The 19,763-nt window shown below is 28.9% G+C and overlaps 1 protein-coding gene across 2 annotated transcripts in view; it reads left to right on the forward strand.

Annotated features, from left to right (window-relative positions):
* LOC113514215 (ABC transporter G family member 23) overlaps positions 1 to 19,763 on the forward strand; it is a 95,483-nt gene that overhangs the window by 48,438 nt on the left and 27,282 nt on the right. For both annotated transcript variants that reach the window (XM_026898231.3, XM_026898232.3), the window contains one exon: positions 13,316 to 13,409. In XM_026898231.3, the coding sequence (XP_026754032.1) occupies positions 13,316 to 13,409 (94 nt within the window). The remainder of the gene's footprint in view (positions 1 to 13,315; positions 13,410 to 19,763) is intronic.

Below are 19,763 nucleotides of genomic sequence, written 5' to 3' on the forward strand. Positions count from 1 at the left end.
AAGGAGCGTACGGCGTTTTGCCCGTGAAGATGTCGCGTATTCCTCCTGGAGAAGATTTCTGGATGAATTCGAAATAATTATCAAAAACGATAAACGTATTGAATTCATAAGATTCCCGTTATACACACACATATGTATATACATATATGTCATTATTATATAAGTTTTAAAAATAATATATTAGAATAACTTTGGAGGATCGGTAATTATTATGGTTGATTGCAATTTTATATAAACCAAACAAGAATTAAAGTTTGTCTTTAATTCTTGAAGGTTGAATAAAGAATAAGAAGTTTAACTCTCCTAACATAATAACAAAATTGTTCGCATACACATTTGAGCATACAATTACGCTTTTAAAAGGTTCGTATCACGATTCGATTAAACAAAAAATGGAGATGTGGGGAAAGAGTGCGGATTAGCAAAGCGCATATTTTGTTGATGAAACACATGCTGCGACACGTGTTTGGCCTTTAAATGAACCATCTTCAGGCAGTAAATTGATCAGAGCATAGAAACACAAGGTTGAACGTTCAACGTTCAATGTTGGTCAATGTTCAATGTTATTCAGTAAAAAATAACATGAGCTGCGTAGCTAGTGCAAATTATCACCTAATTCAATAAAATATAAAATTATTCTCAATTTTTTCAATTTCTGAATAAGTGGTATACCATATTTATGGGCTATATAGTGTGTTTATTTCTTATTAGGACTACCAACAGTTGTTATATTAAAATAAATGATGAAATATTTGGATATATTTATGAATCTAGAATTGGAAAAAAAGTACATTAGAATTTGAATAAGACAAAATTAAAATTAACAATATTTAAATATCACTGTGGTGAAAATTATTCGTTTACTTACTAGTTGCTTTACTTTACTTACTAGTACATTAAACAGTACTATTAGTAGTAATATTATGCAATAGTACAAAAAAATCTATATTCCATGACCATTCTACTTTAAGTTCATTGTAATATTGGGTGTGTTGTCAGCTTGTTCGCGATTTAAGCATGAAAAAATGTGTTAAAAGTTATTGACATTAGAACATTTAATGAAGATTATAAATCAATATATCTCAAGTGTGTAAAATAGTGTTGTGACAAATCGATTTGAGTGAAAGTCAAATGGATGGGCATCACTAGGGTTTACCTTCTCGGGTCCCTAGATAACTTGTTGTGACGCAACTCTTGCCTCAGTATTATGTCATATTGACGGATATTTTTGACGACATTGCGTTATGTAGGTCATGATCGGTCTTTCCGTTCTGAGCGAGGTAAAAAGCTCGTACGACTAGAAAAAAAAGTGTGTTGTAGTTCGTAGAACTATTATTTCATCCGTGGTTGCAGCGGTTTTTGTGGAGTTCAATGCTCGATTGTACCGCAGAGTGATTATCCAGTGTTTATTTTATTTCTTTTTATTTATTTATGCTTTATTGATCATAACTTAAGATTAGACACGGAAAAGGTAATAAATACTAAACTGTTAATTACAAAGACCACTTATCTCTTTACTTTGAAATACAGAGATAAGTTTTTAATTTAACTTTTAATAAGTTATTAAAAGTGCTACAATACCTGTTTACATTACAATAGGTAAGTAGGTACTACAGCACCAGGAGTATTATAGTTACGTTGAACTTAAGCTTCTCGCTTTGTTTGCCTTTTTCACGGTCTTCACGCTGTATTTATCGTTTTTCAAGTTGTTTTAGATTTTTTGTCTAATATGGAAAGGTAAACGAAATATAATAGACTTATGTAGACGTCATATTATTGCCTAATTTGTATGTCCAATTTTACTACAAAAAAAGGAAAGCTATTATTGCGGTAAATATCCTATTGGAATTTACTATATTAAATTGAATTCAAAACGAAAAAATATATTAATTTATATTTTTCGTTTTCAATTAATGTTTTTATACTAATACATTTTATGGGTATATACATTATAATAAATGCATATTATCTTATCACATCATTTCCTTTGGAAGGTTTGGCCAGTAGTTGCTTGACAGGCGGGTGGGCAAGCACAGTTAGGCAGTTGATGACTTTTTAAGAAAGACACTGCTACTGAACTCTCGACCATTAAATCCCTTAGTCGCCTCTAACGACACCTACTTATTTATTTATTTATTTCAAGTAAACAGTTACATAGACAATATATATTCTTAGTGCCGCGAAACTGCATTGCAGTTTGTCTGCAGCTTTGCGCTCTTGTACATACAGCTTATTAAACAATTATAAACTTATATCTTTATACATACATATACACAGATATGCATATATACACATATATACACATACAGACATACATGCATATACTAAGTGGATGTTACTGGTATGAGTATACACTCATACCAGTTACATCCACTGGAAAGAAATGGGTGGTCTAGTCTATTCCAGGTTCACACGGCAGCATATTATTTGTATGATAATTATTACATAGGTAAAATGTCTTTTTTTTTTTTTTTTTTTTTTTTTTTTTACAACGCAGGGGGCAAACGAGCATGCGGCTCACCTGATGGTAAGTGACTACCGCCGCCCATGATCACCCACAACACCAGCGGCATTGCAGGTGTGCTGCCGGCCTTTTAAAAAGGAATATACTCTTTTCTTGAAGGTTATGTTGTCGTATCGGTTCGGAAATACTGCTGCTGGAAGTTGATTCCAAAGAATGGTTGTGCGTGGAAGAAAGTGCCTTGAAAAACGCACGTCTTTTCAAGATAATAACATGCAAAATGTGTCACGTACATAAATATTATAATATTGATTTATTCATTATACGGTTGTCATGGCTTTTCACTTGACGTCAAAGTTTAAGTTATTAGCAACAATTCAAGGTATTGTGTAAAATATTTTATTCATCAAAAACTATAAAGGTGTTTGGTGCACAGCGGTTAAAGATAGATAGATAGATAGATAGATAGATAGACAATTTATTTGCATTACTTACAGCACACAAATTACAATAAAAAAAATAAAAAAAACATACACGTAATACACAGTAAAAGAGACAAAAGAATAAAAATAAAAAAAGCACAAATAAAAAAACAAAAATACAAAAACAAAATACATAATCTAACAATCTCCTTTGTTAACATTCCTTCATGCGTGTGCCATAGTAACACAAAATGGTCACAGCTCAGTTTATTGCTTTGCCCTTAAAAGAGCAAAACACTGATATTCTGAAAGAAACTTAAATACTTTTGATATCCGATCTATCTTTTTTACTATTCCAGGCAAGAACTTTTTAAAATGAATAACCATTTCAATGAGTTAACTTGCCTTGCTAGTCTTTATGTTTATCGTTTTAGTTCAGGTCCTTCATACTTACATATCCTAATATAATAAACTGATTGTATCCTTGATTTCCCCCAGGTAAGTCAGTATAATGTATCCTACATGTTAATCCTGTATATCGAATTTCATTCAAATCCGTTCAGCCGTTGCTTTTATAAACTGTGCGGCCATTCAGAAAGAAATAAAAAATGAATTTATTTCAACAACAAATTGTTTTGTTGTTAACATCCTATGCATAAATCGCCAAAGATTAGGAGGATACCTAGTAATAATCATACAAACAATTTTACAATATTTCACATCATATCAAATATTAGTAATGTAAAAGTTTATAAAGATGTTTTGATGGATTTGAATAAAATTTAGTACACAGATAGGATATATAACTTAACATATAAAATACTTTACATGCTAATTCACGAACAAATTTACATAATAATGTTGAGTAACAGTATAGAAAAATGAATTAAATGTTATGAGAATTATATTCTGCTATATTTTTAGTCTTTTAGGGTTTCGTACGAAAAAGGCATAAAAGAACCTTTAAGTCACACACTTCGCCTGCCCGATCGTCTGTAATAGCGCTATATTTCAGCAACTACTAGTACTATTGATTTGAAATTTAGAACACTTTTACATATTTTACATTTTAAAACTATTTTATTTAACTGATGTGTAGTATTTTATTTATGATCGAACATGTGAGAAAAGACCATTTCCCCTCTTATCCTCTTAGTGATTGAAGCAAAAAGTCTGTAATAATTACAGTTTATAAAGATATATGAGAATGTTGCAAGGAAAATAAAACTATGTTTCTAACTTATATGGCTTTTAAAAAAAATATTTCAAAAAACCTTAAAAAATTAGTTTTTAAGCACAATTACAACTCAAAATAAAAATAAAATATACCAATAGTAAAAATAATAATAACTATTAGGTGATTTTTAGTAGGAAAAATGCAATAAATGTAATTTCTCATATTTATATATTTATAAGACACTGTATAATCTACAAATTGGCCAGTATTTTGAGTTGATAAAGTCTGGGTAGAATCTTGAGTGTCGTTATGACATTTCTGTTTCTCAAAGTAAAAGGTATCTAAGTTTGACGATCAGAACATTAGCGTGTTAGTCTAGTATACGGTTATTGCCTAATATTACGACATAATTTGCATACCTAGAGTAATTGCCAACTGGAATGCTGACTCATAATGACCATTTACTGTCACTCGACAATTTGACCTAGGTTCGTCGCGCATTCAAGATAGAAAATCGCCTCAAGTAAGTACGACCACTTCACTACACCCTGTTGTGTTACAGCCTAATAATTTTGTGCGTGGGTATGTGAAATTTGTACTAGTTATAGTGACCTACTTTATACATTTTTCCTGTTGACTGTGCGAATTACAATTTAATTGATTATACTTTGGAATTAATAAAACAAAGAAATTATTATTGCATAAAACAAAGTTTTTATTTAAATTCCTTTCAAGATGTAGTACAAACATACTATATGTTTGAGTTACACTTGTGAAGTAATTTTTAAAACAAAACTTCTAACATTGAATACTAATATTATAAATATGAAAGTTTATAAACCTGATTGTTACAAAAAAATATTATTATTAAATATTTGTTGTAAATTATGTGATGATTCATCTCATGAAAAAAAAATGGATATCGTTTGATTCAACTATTCAATCTATATTAGCTGAACCCAAATCAGAAATTTTTTTAACATCTCTGTAAATTATTGATACCCATTAATTTCTCTCTTTCCATGACTAGTGAAAGTACGAATAGATAAAACTTTATTTGAGAAATCGGTTTAGGGTACGATAGAGCTGATACACCTGAAGAAGGTAAAAGCTCTTAAAATTAAAAAAGAAACTTTTTTGTTAATCAAAACCCTATATTCTATAAAAATATAACAACTTCGTGACAAAATGTATATAAGAGTATACCCTATTTAATTGCAAAAAGTATTAGTAAAATCAGCTATAAATCCCCAAAGTTGTATGTTAACACAAAAAAACCGAAATAGGAATATCGTCCTTTTGCAAGTTGCCTAGAAAGTAATTAATTTCAATATAAAAAGGAAGCAACACTAACATTTAAAAATATAATTATTTAATAAATTGTTGTCAAATGAATTTCTTTGAAAACAATTCAATTAAAATACTTTTAATAAGTTTCCTTGTATTTTGTTCAGTGATAATTACTTAAGTATGTAGAGCATTTTAATAAATGAATTGACCTGAAACGTAATGATGTCGTCTTAAATTAACCTGAATTTATAAAATACGAGTATTATTAATAATGACTCATATTAATTGCCGTAAATGGTCAGATATAACCAAATGTGATATCAAATAATTACAGGTTATTGTACAGTGGTTATCGTTTTGAACTAATAACTTTTGTGGGTACTCGACATTTTTGTTATTGAATTGGTATCAAATCGAATAGATATTATATATAAAATAACACCCATTTGACGTCTATTCGATGTGATTTCGATATTATCTCAGTTTTATTACGCCTAAAGTCACCTCGCATATTTTAGTGACTTACTTTTCCAGTCGACAGGGTTTTCTTCATGTGAATTCAGTCGATATTTAATCGCGTAAAATATAGGGGTTCTTGTATATTGAATGTGCGTTTTTACAACGAAATCCCCTAACTTATGTAAGTAAAGTTATTACTTTATACTTTTACGCACAAGTACAGCTAATTATATAATATTTTTTATGCAATTTAGCTTTTAGTTATAATGTATTTAGGGTTCATAATTCATTAATGTTACAGTTGAGATAATGTTTAGATTTCACGAGGGATATTGATATTCAATATATATTCTACAAATACGTCTTTATATGGCCATGACTTTAAAATAACTGAACAATGACGTATTTTAAAGTCGCAAATTTCATTTAACTGTCTCAGATGGACGAGCTGTATAACATAAATACGACTACTAAAGACTACTAAAGAGTTTACTAAAGACACTTAAAACAGTGCTCCTATATGTGTGAATACTGGCTCAGTTGTTGTGTCCATGCCATGAAACAGGATACTAACCCTGTAGTATGAGTATGTGTTGCTCTAGACATATCTACTTGGTAGTTCAATATATTGAATTGTATCAATAGGGATATAGCCTATTACTACCATAATTTTACCCTGTTAGGTATATTGTGCTTTGTTTACCTAATAACTTAATACTACATTCTGGGGATGAAGTCCAAGTTCCTAAAAAATAAAATACAGGAGAGGATATCTTGGCGATGTATGACGAGACCTGATTTTAACAAAGGAACGATATAAGGGAATATAGAAGTTTCTAGAATTGAAATTTAAAGAACGGCGCTCTTACGATATTCGAGATGAGAACAATTGTAAGTAGTTGTTGTATGTACATATGGTTAATATTCAGTGTTACAGCACAATAGGTATTCCTGGTTCATCTATTCGCACGGCACAGTTCACGGCTGTTAATCTGTTGCAATCACATGTTGTGACTTGAGAGAAAGGGCATGTGTGTTGCTGTGCTACGAAATTGGGAAGTAACTTGCCTACTTTCGTTTATTTTTAACTGTGAACTAAATTAAGAATTACATTAATTATTAATTTCATATTATTTTTCAAAACTGTATGATAAAAATATGGAAATAGCATTTCGATAAGTATTGACTTGAATTCACCAAAATTTTTTGAATCACATAATATTTATTGAAATATGATTTTGATACTTTAATTACATTTCTGTACCAATTCGTAATTATGTAGTAAATTGCCAAGTATCTAATTATAAATAAAAATGTTTAAAAATACTGAATTAGGCGTTATTTTTCGGAAACTTATATCTCTGATTACTTGATTGGAATGATTTTATTTAATACCGTCTTTACAAATACTACTAGTAATTCTAATGCTACTTCTAGTAGAATTGCTATTAGTTGAGCCACTATTGATAGTAGTCAAACTTCAAATTTTGGTATTCTGATGGCAGCGGAGTTAAAATAAAATAATTTTAATCAACTAACCAGTATTCACTTGAACTGAATGTTGTTATTAGAAGTACGTCAATTCAGTGACAATAAAGGTCGATGGACTAGTCATATGCGTCAACGGACTCTATTAAAGTTTTTGTGCATAGCAGAATTGAACTTGGTGATTCATTACATAGTAAACTTTACAACTTTACAATATGACTTTCATATTTATAGTGATTCTAGTAGACTAATTATCTAAAAAGACTATGTACTTTTAAAAGGAAAATGTTCTCTATTTATTCATTTTTTGTGTGTGTATAACATGATTATATTGTTAATTCTAAACTCTTTTGGATGTATTTATATGTAATCCATAGGGTTTACTCTTGTATCGATTTCTATTGATATTGATTTTTTTTTTGAAAATATACATTTTTCATTCATTTTTATTGACTTTGCGAAGTTTATGTTCTTTTTTTTGAAATAACTGCTAGTTGTGCAGCAATATTTACTTGTACCGCTCCGTGTTTTCCGTCTTCTAATTTCAAATATTTTGAATATACCATTAGTTAAATTCTATTTTCCATTTAAATCATATGAAAATAACACAAAATATACATATTCATTTATAAAAATACGTAATTATGCATAATTATTTATAAGAAATGGACACAAAAACTATGTTCACACGTATTGTACATCGATTTATGTGTTTTTTGATTCCCGTGAGCTGAGAAGATGATTGGTATTGAATATAAACATGTTTTTATAGATGTGACCTTAGGTTAATTGACACGAGTTGGTAAACGATTGAAGGTTTATTGAATTCATCAACATGAATTTATGGAACTTAAGGGATGGTTATTATTTTTAATCGTCTTCAAGAAAGAGGAGAAAAAGAAACAGCTATACAAATAATTAATATTACTTTTTTTGTAACTAATGTCATGTTACTATTTAATATATATTAAATAATTAAGATGAAGCGATACAAAAGGCGATTTTATCACTAAACAGATTCTTCCAGTCATCTTTTGGGTAAAGTATATTAATAAAATAAAAAGATTATTATATTTGTTTTTTTCTTTTAATTGAAAAAGACTACTACTTTTGTTTCGGTCTCATTGTAATATTTTAATAATATTATTCTTATAGTAGCTGGATATCTGACGCTAAGTGTATTCTAAAAAAATGCAAAATTAATTGTACAATCCCTAAACAGGACTCTTGAGTTAAGTAGCTTAATATACCAGTTAACCCTGCTATATTGCCTTCTATATTAGTGCATTTTTCTATTCAGATCTTGAAGACCTAAGGGTATAGATTAGTTATTTTTCCATTAAAATAATGGTTTATTTCAAATTATACGAACTAGTAATATTTATAACAAGTGTGATTCGTATCACAGATGTAAATATTATTATATTGTTAATATATTTCTATTGAAATTATTCTATTTCCTACCCATATACGTGATTTTCACGACCAGTAGTATTGTCCAATATGCATTTCTGCATACAATGCACGTGACTCAATCGTCTGTGCACGTCTGCTAAGTCAGCGATTATACTGATGCATTTATGATTAAAACTACCTTGTGTTTATAATCATGCATAATTATTAAAGACAATCACCATTGGTTATGCATACGCTTTTTTGTTCCCGATAGAAATAGTTAAGAAAAATAAATAATATAAATAATAATAAAAAAATGATATTTATTGTGTGTTTGTAATAATCTGTACTAATATTATATAAAGGAAAGATTTCATTTTATTGTTTGTTTGTAATGAAGAAAATTACTCAACCGATTTTAGATTGTTCTTTGTCTATAGTAAGATATATTATTAACAAGTAACATATATAGCTTAATATATGCTATTTAGAAAAAAATAGAACTTCTACAAAAATTACAATAATGTCCAAAGTATCATAAATTTGCCTATTTATTAATATTGTCTATTAATATTTAGCTAGTAATGTAGTATTTTTCTTTGAAATAAAGTAAAAACCACAAGTCATGATAGAAAAAAAACCGGTAAATTTTACATTTTTATGAGGTTACGATAAACTTCCGCTTAATAAAAACCGGCTTATCTACTTATTTCTTTACGATAAATCTGCTTAAATCTCCGATTTATCATTCGGAAATCCTATTGATATGAATGGAATTGCTAGAACATTGGTATTTCCATCATATTCACAGAATCTGTTTAGTCACAGGGTATAAAATATGACACCACACCCATTACATTTATTTGTCGCGCTTCTTTATTAAATAATTGTAAGGACAAATTCATTAACATGTTAGTCGTATAGACATCTGTTTAATATATACATATTTACCTATTATTATTATTACTGTAGTTTTATGTCAATCGTTTATTGTCCACTGTTCAAAAGAGCCATCTCCAAAGAAAGAATAGTCAATAGACAAGTTCATGTGTGTATTTTCAGACTAGATGACATATATTATATCCACTTATTCATAAAAACTAAAACGTCCTACAAACCTGCTTTAACTATTATAGTGTCTTTTAATTTGAGAAATTAGTACAAAGGCAAAGGTCAAAACAGTTGAATAACTAATAGGATTTTGAATGGTTTGACATTTTTACGTATAAGGGAGGTGTTTCCAGTTTATATGAAGCTCTCTGTGTACTCGTAGCAGGATTGGCATTTTATATTTCGTTTAACTACAGGTACGATGTTACCATTCCAAACCAATTGGTTGTTGGTCTTTATATATGTGGTTATTATGATGGGCAGAATGTAATATCGATAATGCCAATTCTTTTGCGGATATCCTTGCTTCGAATTCTATTACGCAGCGAAACTCCGATTATAGCCCTTTTTATAGTTCGCGGGGAAATTTGAATATTTCGTATTTAAGCGACTTTTAAAAAGGAGGTTTTTATCTTCTCTTTTTTTATAGACTATGTTATGTAATTACGTTAAATAAATCTTAATTTTGAATCGATATTCACAATTCTTTTTATAATTGATATTAGTACCGTGTTAATCTCTTAATCTATTTTAAGTTCAAATATTGTTAATGTAAGATAAGTATTTACGAAAAATATACGTGTGTGTGTGTGTTTTCATGATGGAAGTTGTTTTTTTTTTTTGCAAAGCAAAATATATGGTTCATATTATAGAACATCATCATTAATTATACGTTCATAATAATAATAATATGGACTGAAATGCAATGTCACGCAACAATGCCATGAATATCTTATTATTTTGTTCTTAGAAAAAACTACATAATTTATCTAATTATTATTGTAATGATAGACGATGGAATGTAGATACTTATATCTTTAATTAGAAGAACTGTACAATGGATTTAATAGATTAAAAAAAAATTGCATTTATCGATTCATGTTTCTTTAGAAAAATCATTTTGTTTCACTGGTAATCACTTCCTGAATACTGTGAATGAGGTCAATAATTGTAAAAAAAAACTTCAACCGTGCTAATATGACCCACCCATCTGTTAAGCTAGTATGCGGGGCATACTAGCTTAACAGATACATATATATATACATATATATCCTATTACATAAAGTAGAAGAATTTGTCATTTGATTGCGTTAATATCTGGATCTACCAGTCCGCTCTGAAAAATTCTTTTCGCATTTGATAGCTTATTTCTTGAGGAAGGTCATAAGCTATTAACAACACGATACGACCACGGGTGAAACCGCGGAATACAGCTAGTATTCTATAGTATGAATAGATTCTTAGTGCGGCTAATAATTTAGATTTCATCCTACATATACTATATAAAATTATGTACGTAAAATTTTTTTATTTATCTATTTTTTATGTATCTATTAATAAACACGAAGTCCTAGTTTTGCGAACTCGTTTTTGCCTGTACGGTCATAAGCCAAACGCATGTATAGAATTTCAGTAAGTATCACGACCAGTTTGACATGTTGCTGGCTGTATACATTTGATTGGGCAACATTCAATAATTTTAAATTATGCTTTTGGTTGTGAGTCCAAAGACATAATTTGAAGTGAAGTAATAGTAAATAATATCATAATAACTATACGAGTACAACAGATACTTATCGTATATTTGCTTGATTGTCTAAACTTTTAAATACTCGTAAAATAATAATTAGACAGAAGAAGTGAGTAAGCTTATACTTGTCAATCAAGTATTTAAGAGAATTGATCCCTTCCATCAGCTTTCGATTTATAAATAAATAGATAAGTGTCTTAATAATTTTATTGATATTAATATACAGCAAGTTGTTTTTTTGTTTATTTGAACACTAATCTCTGTACTCGTAACTAGCAGACGGATTTGAAAAATTCATTTTATATTTTATAGCTCATTTCTTCAGGAAGGTTATAGACTACTCACATCACGATACGTCCGTAGGTAAAGCGGAGGGATACACATAGCAATAGATATTAAAAGATAAAATAAGTATTTTTAAAATTCACAAGATTCAGAGATAGCCGGCTCAGAATTTATTCTCTTCACCGCAGATCCCATATTCTCTTTTTGAGCGTTTTTCTAAAAATAATGGCTTTTAGAGATAGTTTTAAAGAATGACATTTTCAATTTATCTCTATCATTTTTTTATCCTAACAAATTTAGACGAAGTTAAATAGTGAATAGTATAACAGCTACGTCAAATCAATTAGTAATTAATTGACGTCTCTGACGAAACACTACGTACGACGTACCTAACGGACATCAGTCGGTGCTATTCCACTTACCAAGGTCACCATAATGTAGAAAGAGACGGATATAGTTTTAATTGTTCCGCCGCGTAATTTATCGTAATAATTTCGCCATAGTGACCGTGGACGATATGTCAAAACGACGATGTCGCACGCCGGGTGAATGATGATGCCTTTGCCTGTTGAATTAAAAATGAGTTTAGAATAGACAAAGGGTTTATATTTATGGCCGTCGTCGTTTGGCGCGAATTAGGTGAGCTTTTTTCTGTGATGGATGTATGGAAATAACAAGGTCTTTGCCCTTTTATGTTACTATCATAATTTTCTTGGATGGTTCAAATATTAACACTTATGGTATCTAATCTTTTTTTTATTTAAATAGATATTATGAGATTGACTTGTTAAAAAACAAAAATCCTTAATTAAACGCATATTAAAAAAAAGTTAATTTAAATATTTTATTGATCTTGTCATATAGATATATGTATAATTTATTTTGATTTAATCTGAGAGTGTGGCTAGACTCGTGATAAACAAATTAATTAACGGCCACACAACAATAAAATTAAGTAAATATATGTATTTTACCTTATTAGGTATATATAAAGTAGTTAAGTATTTAGTTTTAAGTAAAAACAGAATATAGCTACACAATACCTTATTAAGAAAACATGTTATTAAAAAGGAATATTTTTAAACAATCATTCAGAAATACAGAAAATTGTTTTTGAAAATTGAATATACAAGGTAACTAATGGAAACGTTGTTGGCAGATTTTGGTATAAATATTCATAATTTTCCCAGACAATGCATGTGAAGTACATAAATATAATAGACTATCAATCTAGCCTGACTTCACAGCAGTAGATAGAATTTACAGTAATAATATATTAGCCCATATTATTCGCTGATAATGTAACTTTCTATAGACGAAAGAATTTTTAAAATCAGTTGAGTAATTTTTGAGTTTATTCATTACAAACAAATAATCAAGTCTAAAATTTAACTATACTTTAATATTAGTATAGATAAATTCTTTATTTTGATCAAGAGATAGTAACATATATATATATATATATATATATATATATATATATATATATATATATATATATATATATATAATATAAAAGTACAGAGTACCGTGGACATCACAGTATATTTTATAATGTTGTTTATATTATTACTTTTCACTAAGTAAGCACATCAGCTTCTTTTCCATTTCTAGTAGTGTAAAAAATAATTAATAGAAATCGAATTATATTTTTAGAAAAAATGTATATTAATAGTCCTTACGTTTCTTGTTCACAGAGAGACCTCGCCTCCGTCGCCGATGGGCGACGAGAAGGAGTCCAAAATGAGCCAGATACAATTCTCTGTACCTTTCGAGAAACAAGAATCCACGGTGAGTCCAAGTAAAGTTATTAAAATCCCGAAAAATACACGATAATAAAAAATTAAAATCACATAAAATGCTAAAATATAATAATAATTTAATATTATGACTTCAATCGTAACCAAATTAGAATGGGTATGAATTAAAAGAAACAACAAAATCAAGTTATGTTCGTGCAAGACCAAGACCGCACCAATACTGTAGCTCCATGATAAGCAAGTAGAGGGAACACCCTAGGGCTTTTGTTCACTATTTATCCGAGATGAATGAATGTCTATGAGGATTATCCCACAAAGAAAGGTTATTTTATAAAAATTTTGGAGGATCGGGCACTGGTCCGAACAAGTTGTTTCACTGCTTCGGGCGAAAGTAAATATTTATTTTCATTTAGAATAAATGATTATATTAAGGCATTTTGTTACTTTTGGCAATTGCTCTAGATCCTGGGAGGAGGAAATGAAGATTCTCTAAAAGGCATCAATATAATCCTAATAGTTTTTGTTCTGTATGTATAGATCAGTTACAATAATAATCTATATCATAGCTCCTCTCATAAATTCACTCTTAATATGCATTATATATATACACTCGCGAGCAGCCAAATCGACTCAACCCTTGATGGCGCACATATACATTGATTTTACTAAAACGACAAATATCAATTATAAATGATATGTCATTTGATATTGCTAATATAATTGAACCTTGCATTAAATTGAATAAATGAACTTCTATTTTATTACAATTTAAGAGTTTATTCCAGAAAAAACTGAAGTCGATTTTTTTGTCACAAAACCAATCATTTTTATTTAGAAACCTAAGTAGTGAACTGATTTTGATAAAATTTCTGTGGAACTAATTTGAAAGTATGTCCTTTCAGATAAAATTCCGAATCGGATTATAAATATTATGAGGTAACAAAAAAATCAACCGATTGAGAACCTCTTTTTTAAAGTCGGTTAAAAATAACGTTTGATGGTAGTAGACTTTTAAATAACTGTCTCTCTTATCACTCTTATATTCTGTTACTCTATGTGGCATTATTACCATGTTTTAATTTGGTCATATATAATACCATTAAAGCAAGATACTAAATGTCTAAAAATAATTTTGATACAATTAAAATTGATAGCTTACCATATATCTTAATCATATATCTACAATAAATGAATTAGAATAACATTGTGACTGAGAGTGAGCAGTGCTTAGAACAGTAAATCCATTACAAAAACCAACACTTCTTCATGTACGTAGGTCTTTTAACTCATGTTAAAAGGACCTACGTACATGAAGAATAATCATTTATCAATATTTGCTATATAAAGCCCTCTAAATAAATTTACTGGAACATTCATAAAATATTATCATATGCATTAGTGTGAGTCAATATTTGTAAAGGTATAAAATAAAGAGGATATTTATTAATACTTCATATGGTTGGAACACTTGGAACCTTATCGATCGCCGTGTCGGGTTAAGCAAATAGTCATGTTGATTTTCGAACCTTTTTTTAAATGGAAAATGTTCAAAATTACTTGAGTATCTACAGTCTGCCTCTATAAGGCGAATGAAAAATAAGCAAACGTAGAAGTAAATGAAAATATATTTTTATTATATTTATAGTTTTTAGAATTCATAAACAAACCTACGAAGTTAGTTTAAGAAAAACTAGTATTACATCATACCGGTTTATAATAGCTTATTAACCAAAAGCACGCTTTCTAGATGATTATCATAATCTTTATCCTCTTATTTGAAAACGGTCTATCCTACGAGACAAACTTTTTAAAAATACTATAATAAAAACAAAAATTATCAATGAAATGTTATTCAACAATAATCACATAATTTTAAAATATCAATACAAAATGTTTTATAAAAAAAGCACCAAGAATTAATAATTTCTACAATATCCTTAAATCTCAAATTCCAAGACCACACCTTATCCAACTAACCAGATTTCAAGGATATGGCACGTTCGCTGTACACAATCGTATATAAACAATCTCGACAAATACAATAAGCTGTTAGGCCTTATGAAGCAGTCATAAAATGTACGTTTCTGTAGGAAGGAAACGACTTGGCACTTTATCAAGGTTTGCAATTGAATTATTGAACATACATAAAATACATATAATGTTGGAGCTTTGTCGGTAGCCAGAAAAATAGTCGATCGAATGTACAGTGCTATGAACTGGGAAGTATATGAGAAAGTAAAGGAAATGAAAATAAAGCGACAATACTAATCCTTTAGAGCTTGATATCCAACATTATTTAAAGTACAATATTTGAGAAAAGCAGCTGTAATATGATGACTAAAATTTATAATAAATTACTAGCTAAAGCTATTAGAAAAATGTTTTATAGCATTAATGAATTATTGAATTTCTAACATTTTAATTTACTATGAATAAGAATGAATTAATTATATTATATAAGATTACTAAAATAAAATCAAAATAATCTCAAAATATATAGAGTTAATTTAAATTGTAAATTATTTTACATTTTCATGATAATCATAGTTTTGGCGGGACATATAAGTGCTTGATATATGTTAAATAACTATCAATATGTATCATGAACTCTTGCAAATAAATCATTTCAATTAATTTCATTTCAACATATCCCAGTCATGCGAACTTAGTCGTGGGTAAAAGCTAGTATGATATGATTGCCGTAAAGTTATTAAACCTTTGTGAATTTCCAGCTCTAAAATCTGTAGTGTAGACAATCGACAGATATATTTGAAATTCAAAAACTTCATTACGTATTAATTAATATTCACATAAGTAGTATTCATTACTTATTAAGATAAGCTTCAAATATGTCGCAGGAAATCAATGGATTCAGGTGCATCAGATTTATATTCACTGCATAAATAGCTGAAATAATTATTCGACGAAGAATTTTATCAGACATTTTCATTCTTTGTTCAGTAAATACCTGTCTAGTCAGTCACCCTCAGAATAATATTTACATTTACATACAATAAATATTATGGGGAATGTAATGACTAATTGTGGTTTAAGAATAAATGCTTAGTAATTTTATTATTAAGTGAGTATTCGTCATAATAATAATAATTGTTGTTGTTATTCTGTTGTTATTATCATTAATTACTTGGGATATGAAAAAAGTGGATTAAATTTAATTTAAGTTTCTTCAGCCGTTTAAATGTGACCAGGTAATAAAACAAACATCTTAACAAGCTTTCACATTTAAATATATATATGATTATCAATAACATAGTTTTGTAAAAAATAAAACTTCCATATAATGCTGATATAACTTCCTTCTCGAGTTATATCAGCATAAGAAGAAGATAAATTCCCGACTAAACTTAGACGTCTTATTTTATCGAGACAATAAAGATAGAAACTGTATTTTCTTGCTTTTCATAGATATAGATCTCATATTTAGTTCTTAAACTTTTATTTAAAATGTATTACTACGTTTAGGTATTCATGTTAATATTAAAATACAGGATGATTGTACTAATTATGAAAACAATAGTCAACGATGATCACGGATCTTACGATAGTGAGTTATTATTAATTCAGACACAATATATTCTGTGACGATCAAATTTAGAGATGACGATCACTATGCTTTCTATTTAGACTCTAACTCACGATTTGGTTTTGAAATAGAATGGCAAATAATCTAATAACCTACCTGATGGAAAGTGGTAACCGTCGCCTATAGACAGGAACGGCTTACGCCTCCGTACCCAGTAGTTTCACGTGACTTATTATTATGCCTACTTATTTTTCACTTTCATAATTTATAATTCAAGTCAGTGCATACAAAACTACTTGCAAAAGATGGTATTGTATATATTTATAGCTGTATTTTAATAAATTCCACCAGAGGGAGACTTTGTACAAAAAGTTATTTGCTTGGGCACCTCTGTCCCATTCATGTTTCTACCGTGAAGTAGTTGGTTTTGAATGGTTGTGTTTCGGTTTGAAGGGTGGGATATGACAGTGAATTTACAGGGTACTGGGAAATTACACCTGACTCCTCAGGAATGGCAACGCATGGGAGGAATCATGAGTGAAACAGTACACTCTGTTATGTCCATGGTACTGCTCATGTCTATAGGAGACGGCTACCACTTTCCATCAGGTAGGTTATTACTCGATCATATTCATAAAAACTCCGAGATAGTATTTGTATCAAATAATATCTAATATCAAAATAGACAAAATAATAATTTGTTTACACGTAATAGTATCTACACTTTTTATTCTAATTAACATGGGCAAAACCGTGGTGTGAAACTAGTATTTGTGAATTTGCATTATGAACTTAGTACCTATTTGTTTTCTAATTTAAACTTGTGTTGATGTTGTATATTTTTAAACTGCCTACTCATAAGACAAGAAAAACGAGAAATTGACGGATTTATGTATACAAAATATGTTTGTATTGTCATAATACCATGAAATGTGAAGAATACGAGTACATAAGCGGATCTCAATGACACTTTGTACTGTAGAAATTAGCAGGCTGACTTTTGACACAATGGCCTTCTCACCCCTTAGTGACTCGTGAGGAACCCCTTTACACGTGATTAGCTTCTGAGAATCTCATGTTCAAGTTAATTATGTTTATATAGTGTTTTGTATCATTCTATTAATTAACTAAGTTCTAATACTTATTTTTTCACGTATTAAGAAGTATTTGTGTTAACTTTTTTAACATAAGGCTAAACGAGTATATTACTCACTTGATAATAAGTGATTACTGCCGCCCATCATACACACAACATCAGAGAAATTGCAGGTGTGTTAGTGCCCCTTTAGAAGGGAATATGATCTTTTATTTAATGGAATAAGGGTAGAATAAAAAGTCGACATAAGTTTTTCATTTCAAATTTTCTCTAAAAATCTCAATTCTCTCTATTACATTAAATTTGGTGAGATTTTACTAGAGAACATACTTTGAAATCACGAAATTAGTGGACATCTTCAAATTGTGTGGCAATGATGCCCTTTTGACATCTATCTGATGTCATTTCCACCTTTGTTGATTGCATATTAACTTTGTCACGATAGAAATTGCTGTTTTTCCTTTATAAAACAAAATTTTTAATTATGTTTAAATATTTTAAATACACAATCTTTAAAAGCTTTCAAAGTCCCAATTGTATATTTAAAATATGTGTAAACAACGCGAAAGTTTAAAATTAACTATGTTTATATAGTTATAATTACGGACAAGTTTAGCAGTTACCACTATAAATCAAGTTAGCAGTCCGTTTGTTTGTTATTAATATATTATTTATACTTTAAAAACTCTGTATTAGAAGTAATTAGTCTATATGTATAATTAGTAAAAAGAGAGTGACATAAATTAAAAAAAGTTTTTTTATAAAAAAAAACCTATTTAAGCCGAGAGAAAAATAATATTTTTTTAATAAGTAATTAATAGTGTTTAGGTGGTAATAGATAATCAAAATTATACTTTACTGACTCCATGTAATGGGAAAGGGGCAAGGTCATATGTACTATATTAAATAATCTCTAATTATAGTTATAGAGACTTGTTTACAAGCACATCCTAATTGAACATTATTCATATTTATGCCTCCGGATTAGACAAAACTGGCAAAAAAATTGATAATTAATAAGCATATTTTATGTAAAAATTATATATATAATACAAAAATATAACCTAAAAAATATACCTACCAAAGTATTTTTTAATAAATTTATAACTTTCATCAGAAAACACTTGTTGTGTAAAAAAACTATATCCTGGTATATAATAAATGTTTACTTAGAAGACAAACTATACATATGATATTTAATTATATATTGAATATAATTATTCAGTGTATAGTTTGTACAGTGATCAAAAATAACAGCAAGGGAATTTTTTGACAGGTAGTAGAAAAAAATCAATCTTATCATGTCTTTATCTTATTATGTCTTTTAACTTTCATAATTGTATATAAAAAAAAAAAAAAAAACACTATAGGTTCTAAATAAAATGTCTTAATACAAAAGCTGTGTCAAAAAGTCTTTCTAAATAATTTATAGTTGTATTACTGAAAAATAGTGCGTTTTATTTTTTCATTCTCTTTTTTTATTTACGTCGTCTATTTTAAAATGACTGTTTTACCAGTAACAAGTTTAAATATATATTTGTTATCAGTATCATAATATCAGCCGTTAACTGTCCACTGTTGAACATAAGTCTCTCTCATAAAGAGGGGAGAGAGGGGGGTTGCCAGTGGTTGCTACGCTTGAGGGTTGGCAACCCAGTCCTTGACCATTAACTTCCCCTAATTGCCTCTTACGATACCCACGGGAAAGGAAAAGATGGCCCATTCTATGCTAGGACCATATATAT

Source organism: Galleria mellonella, unplaced genomic scaffold (assembly GCF_026898425.1).
Source record: "Galleria mellonella isolate WM207_F2 unplaced genomic scaffold, CSIRO_AGI_GalMel_v1 utg172, whole genome shotgun sequence".
Classification (NCBI taxonomy): domain Eukaryota; kingdom Metazoa; phylum Arthropoda; class Insecta; order Lepidoptera; family Pyralidae; genus Galleria; species Galleria mellonella.